We start from the raw sequence: 12,230 nt of genomic DNA, 5'->3' as shown, positions 1-12,230 counted from the left end.
TCAATCTCATCTTCAATTACCTAACCTCTCACTCATTCTCCTTATAATTAGGTGATGGTATTGTTCGTCTTCCTTGAAAGTTTTGGAAGCAAGACATTTAATTAAATAAATATATAGGACATTTTCCCCTCCCCTAATAAGTTATCAAATTTTGGTTCGTCCAACAAGAAGGACATTTTATTACTTGGCAGGACAGGATGAGTAAGGTCCACGTAACCAAGGAGACGAGCTTCTTTTTTTGTTTTTTTCTTTCTTTTAACTATATAAAAAAGTACATGTATGTATGTATGTATCACATTAAATTTTGCAAACCAACTGCCTTCTTGTTACCAGTGGTCCTAAACAGTCTGGTACCAATGCAATTCGTCCAAGGGAGATATGTCAGCAAATTAGGGGTCTCTATCACGTTTATTCAAAAAAAAAAAAAAAGAAAAAAGAAAGAATATATATAGTAGCAGATGATGCTTTCTTTAGAAAAAGCAAAGCAAGATACGGAGGTGTCTACTTTAATTTTGTACTGTTGTTTCACATGGTACGCTACATATGATATTTTGCATGTTTTCTTGTGTGGGCTGTGACCAAATATTAAGGAGCAGTTAGTTACTCTTTGAACTTGCAGCCACAAAGTCCTCTCTCTTTTATGTTTGTCCACCAAACCCCAACCCCACCTGCTTCTCATTTACCAAAACCTTTAATTATTTCTTGTTCCTTCCTCCCACACGTACTAACTGGACTTACCTTCTTTGCCTTCTCATTGGTTCTTCTTCTTCTTCTGGCCTCATTCCAATATCAAATTTCAATTCAAAGTCCAACCGACGCTCCCCGCCCAGCCGAAAAACTACGCTTTCGTACATATGCGTATTTATGAATTTGTGTCCTGGTGCTAATTTTCAAGTTTGACATTTGATGACCATTAAATATTATTGAATTCATTTGTGTAGTTGGGTGCCATTGTGTGCGCATCTATGTATGTGTTTGTGTGTGTGTGAAAGTGAGCACCTCCATGGCCATGAATGATGATGGATCCACGTAAAATCTATATCTATATGTCATGTCAGCCCAAGGATGTGGCATGAAATACTACTACTGTACACATCCCCGATTTACTTCTTTCCCATAAATCATGCTGCTACCAATACTACTATATACTATTAAAGAAAAGAAGATTGGAGATTGGTTGTTACTAATAGAGACGAATGTTGACCGGACCGTGGATAGCAGGAAAATGAGGGTCGACAGAGATGGACCAGTCAAGGCAATATCCCTCGTGAAGTAGTAGTGCTCCATATCACTACAACTCTTTTGGGTGGTACAGATTGTGGACCATCATCCCTCCCACGAACAAGAATAATGCAGAACTTTGATGTATATTTGGAATCATGGTAAAGTTGTAACTCTCTGCTGCCTTGGCCACCGAATCTCTTGGTGTATATCTGGTTTTTCACGACGTGCATTGTACTACTTCAAACTGGTTATAGTTTTTTTTTTTTTTTTACGGTCTAGAGGGGTATCTCAGAATCACTCGGACTAATCCCCCAGGGGGCAGAGTTCGCCCCAAAAATGCCCAGCAAAGGTAGCAAGTGAATGTCGAGCCTGGAACTTTACTGTAAAGACAAACGATCGGAATCAGCCGAGTGGGTCGGAACCAGCCGAGCTACCCACTGGGGTCTAGTATATTGCATGCTATATTTGCTATTATTAGCAATTGTTTTTTCGTATTTTTGGGTTGGAAATTAAAAAGACCATAATATAATTAAACCAAATCAGTTACAGTCATTCGGGGGAAACATATAGTTCTAAAGGTTTGGTTATCAAAATATCAAATTTTGAGAGGTAAATGTAATTCTTGAAACTTCAGGAGGGCTCAGTAAAATTAATAGAAACCTAATGAAGGTTTATGAAATTTTCCCGTTATAAATTGAGGGGCATAGTCAAACAAACAAAGTTCCTGTCCCTCTCCTGTCCTGCTTGGTTCCCTCCTTGGCCAATAAGTCTGCAACGCTGTTCGCCTCCAAGTGGCCAACTACTCCTAGAGAAGTAAAGTAGTTGACCACCAATAGAATCTTACGATTCTACTTGGATGTAGATTAAGGGATCGAACCTCTTGACACACATTTTAGTATCCAAGATTTTATGAAATGTTTTGCAAATGGGTGCGTAGGCACTCGTTCAAGCTGGTGGTGATTCAGTCCCTACTGTATTACCTCTTGATCCCTTTGAGTCCTCCTTTCCCTTAATATAGAATAGGAATAAGTGTTGTATAAAATATATCGTGTGTCTGGAAAAAAAAATTGCAATTTGCCTCCCAGTATACATGATCAGTATTAGTTTGGGCACGTGCCAATTAGTAATTGTTGATGTCAATAATTTTTTATGACTATATCAAGATCACAGGACTACATAGTGGCCAAAGAAATAAAGAACACTTATATTCACTCTTTTATTCTAAAAGTATGTGATGCATCTGTGTATAACCTTCAACATAAAAACCCAAAAACGAAGAAACGTGAATAGCAAGAGCTTATAGTTATTGTTATTTATATTTCTGTTACGACTGGAACATGTGTTAGAATATTGTAATTTATTTTCTAGTATTCCAGAGTTTATCTTGGCTCGTTTTATTAATTCAAAGGTTAGTTCATAACTTTCTTGTGAAATTTGTATAGCATATGGAGGCTAATTTAGTCAATTCATAAGACCACGTGCATTGTCATAACAAATTCGGCCCAAATTTGGATTGTCTCACCCTCCTCTCATAACTGATTGGGAAACTTGTAATCGTGCATGGGGTAGATTGATTCAATTTAACATCCAATGGAGCAGTGTGAGAAAGAGGCCAAAAAAAATTTTTTTTTTTTTTGGAAGGAGTTTATTTTATTTTAATTAACCCTTCTCATATTTTTGGGTAAAAGATTGTACGGAATACTCCAATTAATATAGGCCTACAATTGTATCAAGTGGTCATGGGAACTGTGGCCCAAGGGATCACTTTCAGTTCAGGCCTCGCGAGTCACGTGCCGGCTTAATGTAGTACAGTACATTCACGGGACAAGTCACTGTTGAATAACTAAATTCAATACAATATGTAAATTTAAATTTAATGAATTCAATTTTTTTAAATGTTGAAATACGTTTTATAATTAAAAATTAAAATCAAATATCTGAATTAATTAAATGATACATAATTTTTTGGACAAAATTTGTTTCTAAAAACAAATAATAAGATATTTATTTATCACTTAATATAATATACACTCAAATATATTAGATTTAAAACTTAATAATTAAACATTTTAATAGATTTATAATTTAGATATCAAATTTTAAATGTGAACTTTCAGACTTCGATTTTAACGCTAACCTATAATTAAAATTCACATTTTAATTGAAAAGAACAAAAAGAAATCCACGTGGTCAAAGTGTTGTGTCCGTACAGACGACGTCATGAGCTTCTGTTGTTGTGTGATGATGTCACTTGAATGTCCGAATAAATATCACCAATATTGCTGAACCCCAAAAAAAGTGGGGGAAAGAAATGACAAAGCTAATTCTCATAAGTTTTTACTCTAGATTATCTATGAAAAAAAGTTATATTTACTTTACTCGTAAACTACTTTGACAAGAAAATCGACTAATCTAACGAGATTTAGAAATCTTCTACATATACACATGCAGAGTCATGTGGTTAGCAGATTTATGCTTAGCTTACTCTAAAAGTTAATTAAAATTTGGTTCCGTTTGATTACAAGATATAAAAATTTGCTAAGAACATGTATTATATCCCGGTTGTAGAATTTTAAAACTGACAGTAATTTCTTTTTGGAAAAAAAAACCCAGAAATGTAGGAATATTTGTTGTATTAACCCTGATTTCAGCTTACACTTTGAAAGTATATAATTCAATTAAATCTTGTTAAACTTAATTTCCGATATGTTAATTATAAGGGAAAATCTTTCAAAACGTTACTCACATTTTGTGAAATAAAAATTTACACTATTCACTTTTAAAATGGTAATTTTATATCCTTTACAAAATCAAGTCAGTAAAATTTAGTATCAACCTATATTTTTAATCACTTCTAATCTAAATTCATCTCATGACCCACAACATAATCATTTTTTAGGGGAATAAGTTTACATTCCAATTATAGTTAAACAAATGACCCTCTCAATATTTATTTTTGCCTCTAAAAAAAAAGGATGTAACTCGAACCATAATCATTTTTTATCTAAAAAAAATGAGATCTTATCCAATTAATATTCATTTTTTGTTACTAAAAAAGTGGGATCTGACTCTTTTTTTTATTACATAAAAAAATGGCTAATTTCAAGCTAAAAAGCGAGCCATGTGGTAATTTCAAACTAAAAAGCAATTGAAAACTTATATCGAGATCAGATTTTTACTAATTTGAATTTCATTTTAAAAGTGAAGGTCGAAAAACACATCATTTGATAAAATGTGATCATGAACGACATTCCCATCTTATAAAAACTAGTGAACAAATTCCCGGTATCAAAAAAGTCTTTCATCTCCTAATTTTGCACACACGCTCTCAATCGTGCAAACGGATAGTTTCATGACTGACTTTTTATCACCTCTCTACTTTTGGGGTCACATTATGATGATGGCAATTAGAAAATTGTTGGTATATTTTCTAGTACTGGAATGCTGTTTGCAGAATATTAAAAAAATGTCACAGGTATGGAGTAGCTTACGTTCCTACTAGCACGTGAGGACGTTGGGCACAACCCAGGATCTCCTGCAACAATGCTCAATGGACCGAAAAACGTGGGCTCCCCCCCGCCCCCCGCCCCCGGCGGCGCGGCAACCACCACAATCCTCCCTCAACTTGAGTAGGAGTAGGATACTTTTAATTTTTAGTTTGAACTTAGCTTTCATAACAACGAACGAAATGATTGCTGCCATTCCTTTTTTCCCTCGTCTCATCTAATTCGCTATCACTGCTGTAATTAGTGATACTAATCTCTTCTTTCTCTGGTCCTATAATTGCACATACTTCAAACACTTTTTCCCTAGATTTAATAAAATTCAAAAATACCAAAAAAAAAAAAAAAGACTTGACATGTTTGGCTTAGTTGGTCCACACTAAACCAAAGATGCCAAAGCTATTCAAATGAATAATAGTCTAGTAGGTGTAATATGTGCAGGTATATGATTTGTTTGATAATGTAGGTTGACAAAGGAGGATTTGCTTTTTGCTCACCTTTTTTGGGATTAGATGAGATCTCCAATTAATTTTACATGGGCAGCATTATTTAGCCTTCATCTTTTCCCCCCACTTTTTCTGGGGTCAATCATACTTTTGGTTTGATTATTCCTTCACATAATAATACCATCAGTGCTAGGTGTATAATTGTACACGTAATAGAGCAATATCAAACCAATAATAATTTTGGACCCCCTTCCCCAGTCCCCCACATAAACTTTTTCTTTTCTCAGCCATCACGTGAAAACCCGTGATTACCCTCCCCTGGACCGCGATGCAGCGTCATGATGAGAGGACAAAATTGTCCTCCTGCGTGGTTTAAAAATAATAATAAGATTAGGTGGGCATGTAAGTAGATGTTTATTGGGTTGCTTACTACAAAAGAAATGTGGCTGTACCAGGAGGGGTTATGGCCCACAAATGTTTAGATTAAGCTGGTTGGTTCATCTAATGTTTCACATGTGAGCACATACAGTACAAAAGCAAGCAAAAATACGCCAAAAATAAAGGAAGATACACGCCCTTTACTTTCATTGATGATGAGGACAGCGTCTCTCAATCAATTGCCAACAATTGTAGGAGAAACCGCACATGGTTTTTGGTTCTAAACACGAGATAATTTGCTTCGTAGGAGGCTGAATGAAAAAATTTAAAATTTGAATCTATTAAGTTACTGGAGTGTTACGTGTTAGAATGTTATCATTTGAGTATATTTTGTGTTAAGTGACAAATGTATAGTTTATCACTTAATACCACTTAATTTATTAAGCTAGATATTCTATTTTTTTGTTATCAAACACATTTCGACTTATTAAAATCTGAATCCACTAAATTGAAATGCTAAATTGGGTAATTAAACAGAGCCACACTTTAAAGAATTGGGCCAAAAGTAATGGGCATGTACATAGATATTCAGTCACCTAGTGGGTTCCCGCCTCGAATCAAGGGCCGCCGGATAGGTATCTTCCGTTATCCAATTCACAACTAAAGATGCGCGATCAAATTAGCTCATCTAGCTAGCCTGTTTGATATTATTACCCATTGGGCTTTTCAATGTTAAAGGGAAAGGGCTTTTGACAACTAGCTATACTTGGATTTAAAAAAAAAAAAAAATTTAGTACTATAACATTTTTTTTTTTTTTAACACGATAGAATCTATTATGGACGGGGAATTCGGAGGGGACTGAATCACCATCGGTCCAGACGGGTGCATGGCAAACTTTTTCAGAAAAGTCTAGATTTTTTAGAATGCAGACCAAGGGATTTGCTCCCAAGTAAAATTTTAAAACTCTTTTGATGGTCAACTACACTTGTTACTATAATATTTTTTATTACATGATTATGTAAAGTAAAAATGTGTCAGAAAAAAAAAAGATTAAAAACGTATAGGAGAATTAACAAAAAATATATTTTGAAATGTTCAATTGTAATGGCCTATGCAGTTATGAACGATATGGTAGGTGTAATTAGTGTTTGAGCTGCATAATATAGTAGGATTTAACCTCAATCTTTACCTTAGAAAAAAAGAGACGGCCGTTTCCCACGTTATTTTGCATACTCAAACATAGAATCATGAAGTCGACTGAGGACGTAATTTACGAAAAAATTAACAATATATTCTACCATCGAGCATCTCTACAAAATTGTCCAGTTTAAATTGAAGGGAGCAAGAAAAAAAAGGTAATTCACTCAGAAGATAAAAATGTTTGAATAGAGACTAGAAATGGTCTTTTAAAATGGGGAGGAAGGAGAAAAGAGAGGAACTTGGACCTAAATGTACAATTGTAATATTGTGGATATAAATATTTGACTATGGAGAACGGACACAATAGCTAAACCTTAAACTTTCTCCTTTTTCGCCCTTAGTGTCATCACTTCAATAAATTAATAAATAAGTAAAATAACATACAATGCAAGTAAGGTCTGTTTGGATTGATTGTTTTTTAAATATTTTACTATAGTGTATGAAAAACTTTTTATTGTAGATGTTTTTTCATGAAGTTTTTTCATGTCTTTTTGGGATATATTTTGGGATATTTTTAAAGTTTAAAAATTTTTGTATTATTTTTAGCCCACCATCGTCGCCACCTCTCTCTTTCTTCCTCCTCCTTCTCTTTTCCCCTTTCCCTCCCTTTCCCCGCCATGCCTCACCTTTCCCTTTTCCCTCTTTCCCGATTTGGCTGAGACTAGATCAAAACCTTTGGTCACGACATTATGGCTAGATCATAGGAAGGGGAAAGAAGGGGTGGGATATGGCAGGAAAGGGGAAGGGAAGGTGAATGGAGAGAAAACAGGAGAAGGAAGAGAGAGGGCGAGGAAAGAGGAAAAAGAAGAGGATGGTGGCTGTGGTGGATAAGGGTGGTGGTGGTGGGTGATGGTGATAGATGGAAGAAAAAATGGTATAGATTTTATTTTTTATTTTATTTTTGTATATTTGAAGTTGTTTTTGATATATTGTATGGATGTGATATTTTTAAAATTTTTTTTATTTGTGTGTTACTGTAACATTGTATATAAAAAACTTGTTTTTCAAAAAATGAGGAATCCAAACGGAGTAAGTTGTTTTACCAACAATCAAAAAAAGACACAAATTAACTAAGTAAAGACATTTATACACTCTAACTCTTATATATATATATATATATATATATATATATAACTATCATCAAAATATTTTCTATGTTAAATGTAATTTAAGTGTAAGAACTAAGAACAGTATTGAGAATTTTATTAGTTAGCATTTCAAATAATTCTTGAGAAACTTATGTTACTTCATCCCTACTTCCCAACAACTAATTTATTCCCTTTTTCGTTTAAGTTCGAAGTCAAAATTAGCTTAAAACAACATACCCAAAATCCTGTTTCTTTTAAAAATTTACTAGTAAAGTAGTAGTACTAGTTTGTTGTGCATAGACGGAAAAATGAAAAAAAATATTAGCGGGAAATTCTTTTGTTAAATTCTTAAAAGTTATTTCGCACTAAATAGATCTTGGATGAAAAGCCGTTACGTGCCCGATTTTAAACCACAACCGTCAACCGTTTATTTTCCCTCCATTTCTGCTACCTGCCCGAACCAATTCCCCGTTTCTTCCTCCTCGGCCACGCTAAGCCATTTCCGGTTAACCTCCGCCGCCATTAACCACCACCATCAATGGCCAATTCAATGGCATCAATTCAGCAGGGTCGAATCCGAGTTCTGAAACAGGCATCAGGGCCATCCATTGACCGGGAGAAACTTAAGGGTCCAGTAGTCTACTGGATGTTCAGAGATCAACGGCTGCGAGATAACTGGGCTTTGATCCACGCAGTTGATCAAGCAAATAAGGCCGACGTACCCGTTGCCATAGCTTTCAATCTATTTGATTCCTTCTTGGGTGCCAAAGCCAGACAGCTGGGTTTTATGCTTAGAGGCCTTCAAAAGCTTCATCAAAATCTTCAAGGAATGTCTCTCAATATCCCCTTTTTTCTGTTTCAGGTATGACCAGTTTACCCGTTGAAGATTTTAAGCCTCACCCGTTTGAGATCGTTGATATAGCACTTGTGTAGTGTACCCTGATCTGATTTTAATAAGTTCCATATGCAGTTTGTCGGTTTGGTGACCCAAGTAGTTTTTGACCCAATTATGATTATCAAAGAGAATATAGTTATTCATCATCCTGCATTTTTTCTGTAAGCTGCAATTTAACTTTGTCGGTATGGTGGCTTTGTGTAGCACTGGTCATAGCTCAGAGTTGGCTTTTGGCATGGGTGTAAGAATGTTGCTATGGAATTTCATAGATTTTGGTTTAAAAAGTTGGTGCTATGGAATTTCATAAATTTACTGATTTTCCCACATGGATGAATGGTTGGAGTAAGTGAGCGAGAAAATCAGTAGGGATTTCAGTTAATGGGCTCTGTTGCTTTATTTGGTTGCTGATATAGTGATTGAGAAATGAAAATCTGGAGGGTTCAAAGTTCAAACTAGTTCTTGGACGATTAGAGATTGAAAAGACTTAAACTTTATGCTGAAGTAGTAAAAATTTTACATTTTGTTTAACTGGGGCAGGACACGTGAAGAATAGCTGATTGTCATTGTAAAGAGTAGCCCTACTGAGATAGAGGGGATATAAGGATCATATATTTCAGTGTCTCACTTGTTAAGTTTGTCTTCTAAAAAACAAAACCGTATTTATTCAATGGTCGTTACTAGTTGGATGGTGAATTTCGTGTGAGGATTGGCAGACAGTATTGAATTATACATCTGTACATAAGCAGACAAATTAATGGGTTCAAGAATTTCAGACTGATCCTTTTGTGGTTTGGTTTAACTAGGGGGAAGCACTGGACACAATTCCCAATTTTTTGAAAGAATGCGGGGCTTCACTTTTGGTGACAGACTTTTCACCCTTAAGGGAGGTCAGGAATTGGAAAGAAACAATTACTGAGAGGTTGGAAGATTCAGTATCAGTTCATGAAGTTGACGCACACAATGTAGTGCCTATTTGGGTGGCATCTGATAAATTGGAATATGGTGCTAAGACCATAAGGGGTAAAATCAATAAATTGCTTCCTGAGTACCTCATTGATTTTCCAACACTAGGGCCTTCAAAAAGAAAGTGGCCTATTCTGCATCATTTTATAGACTGGGATAGACTAATTGCAGATGTTGTAAGGTAAGATGCTCTTAAAAATTTTAATGAATTGTTGATTTTGCTCTAGTTTGAGGTAGGAGTTTCTGCACTTCTGACTATATGACCAGGAAAGGAGCAGAAGTTCCTGAAATTGCATGGTGTGAACCAGGTGAGGATGCTGCTATGGAAGTATTGATGGGGAGTAAAAATGGGTTCTTGACTGCCAGATTGAAGAATTATTCCATGGATCGGAATAATCCGCTAAAGCCCAAAGCACTCTCTGGTCTCTCCCCTTATCTGCATTTTGGGCAGATAGCAGCACAGCGGTGTGCCTTAGAGGCACGCAAAGTTCGGACACTATCTCCACAGGTTTTCAATGGATTTAATTGATATTGTGTTTACACCTAAGATGTTTTACATCAAATTTATTTAATGTTCTTCTCCTCACTGGCATAGTTGATCACTCAATTTTATCATCCAACTGGATAATTCATGTATGTTCATTGATTGTGAAATTTAGTGGTGCTGCTTGCCTGGATTTGTTTTAACTGTGTGTGTCTAGCTGCCTCGTTATGCTGCAGTTTATTTTTGTATATGTCTCTGGTTGAATTTTCTCTTCTCCTTTTCATTTCCTCTGTTGTCTTATACTTGACACGAAGCTCATTTGGTACAACCTGCTGCTTTGAAGGGAGTTGACACATTCTTAGAGGAGTTGATTGTACGCAGAGAACTAGCTGATAACTTCTGCTTCTATCAGCCCCATTATGATTCACTACAGGGGGCATGGGAATGGGCACGCAAGACCTTGATGGATCATGCTTCTGATAAACGTGAACATACATACACGTATGTGAGACTGCTATTTATGTGTTATACACACTACAGGTTTCTAATACTATTGATCAATGACTGCCATCTGCTGTATAAGATGATAGTTTTGAGACCATTGCTTTTGCAGGATGCAACAATTGGAGAAGGCACAAACTGCAGACCCTGTAAGCTATAAGATATCAATTTGGATATAGTAACTCAGAATAGCAATACACCTTTACGGTGCTTTTATACACAGCCATAATGTTCTCTGATTATTGACTCAATTTTGTGCTGACTCACTTTACTGACCTGCAGCTCTGGAATGCTTCTCAATTGGAGATGGTTCACTATGGGAAGATGCACGGTTTTATGAGGCAGGTTTTTCTGATGTTGCTTGCTCTGGACTGTTACCGTTGTGATTTCTCTCATCCTTTGTATCTCGTTTTGTTTTATCCTCTCTTTTTTTTTTTTTTTTTTGTTTCAAAATAATTTGCAGAATGTACTGGGCAAAAAAGATTCTCGAATGGACAAGTGGTCCTACAGAAGCTCTTGCAATTGCTATAACTTTAAATGACAAGGCAAAATTCTGACAAAAAATACTTTGTTAAAATTCTGATCATAGTACAAGATCTGAACCTCATCGACTTTTATCTGCAGTACGAAATTGACGGGAGGGATCCAAATGGTTATGTAGGCTGCATGTGGTCAATTTGCGGTGTACATGACCAGGTTGGTAATCTGAACCTTCTTCTGGCATTTTACTTTGGTAATCCTGAATTGCATGCCAATGCCCCTTAGTTAAGATATGCTCTGTGTGCTGAGTGTTACCAGAGATCCTGTTCTGTGTTCGCTGCATTCTCAACGATATGTGCTTGTGTTGTCTACACACTACACACAGGGTTGGCGGGAGCGTCCAGTTTTTGGGAAAATAAGGTATATGAACTACGCCGGCTGCAAGAGGAAATTTGATGTTGATGGGTACATTGCATACGTGAAAAGGTTAGCAGGTGAGAGTAAGAAAAGAAAGGCAGAAATCTAGCTGAACCATCAGGCAAAGGAATTCTGCCAGTAGCATTTAGATTGATTGTGTGTTTGCTCGAGGGCATTCGTGTTAGTGAGCTGGTGGAAACTGTTTTTGAGTCTCGTTACCTGGAACAATTTACAACCCTTTGGTGGTTTCTTTCGTTTGTAGATTTATCTCTCGAGCTCTTTCAAATATCTGTTCATGTGTAGCTTTGATTTTCTTGTTGAAATCGAATTCTTCGACTCCCTAGTGGGAGAGGAGGATTTCATTGACTCAAATATTGTGCTTCTCTAACCAAAATGTAAAGCAAAACAAAATCCCTCGTCTTCAAGTAAGGACCAGAAAACGAAAAAAAAAAGGGTAAACAACAAAAAAGCCCCCTGTGATTAAGCAATCATACATAAAAACCCCCTGTGGTTTCATATCATACCAGTCGATACCCCGTGGTTTGAATTAACCTGAAAAGTGGACGGAAATCGTCAAATATTCGGCGTGTGTCTTAAACGAACTGCAAAGGCGCGTGCATATGCGAAAAACAGATTTCCACCACAAACTT

General features: G+C 36.1%; 1 protein-coding gene across 2 annotated transcripts; it reads left to right on the top strand.

Annotated features, from left to right (window-relative positions):
• The first annotated feature begins 8,231 nt into the window (after positions 1 to 8,231).
• LOC113702932 (deoxyribodipyrimidine photo-lyase-like) lies at positions 8,232 to 11,882 on the top strand. Of its 2 annotated transcripts, XM_027224114.2 has the most exons (9): positions 8,234 to 8,702; positions 9,539 to 9,879; positions 9,966 to 10,206; positions 10,526 to 10,683; positions 10,796 to 10,832; positions 10,966 to 11,024; positions 11,147 to 11,228; positions 11,308 to 11,379; positions 11,549 to 11,882. In XM_027224114.2, exons 1-9 carry the CDS (start codon positions 8,379 to 8,381, stop codon positions 11,687 to 11,689), a joined length of 1,455 nt encoding a protein of 484 aa, XP_027079915.2. In that variant the 5' UTR covers positions 8,234 to 8,378; the 3' UTR covers positions 11,690 to 11,882. The 2 variants fall into 2 exon arrangements, with proteins under 2 accessions (XP_027079917.1, XP_027079915.2); XM_027224116.2 differs by lacking the exon at positions 11,147 to 11,228 and having other exon boundaries at positions 8,232 to 8,702; positions 11,549 to 11,706.
• The last annotated feature ends 348 nt before the right edge of the window (positions 11,883 to 12,230 follow it).

The sequence above is a fragment of the Coffea arabica genome, chromosome 8e (assembly GCF_036785885.1).
Source record: "Coffea arabica cultivar ET-39 chromosome 8e, Coffea Arabica ET-39 HiFi, whole genome shotgun sequence".
Lineage (NCBI taxonomy): Eukaryota > Viridiplantae > Streptophyta > Magnoliopsida > Gentianales > Rubiaceae > Coffea > Coffea arabica.
This window is presented reverse-complemented; position numbering and strand designations above follow the sequence as displayed.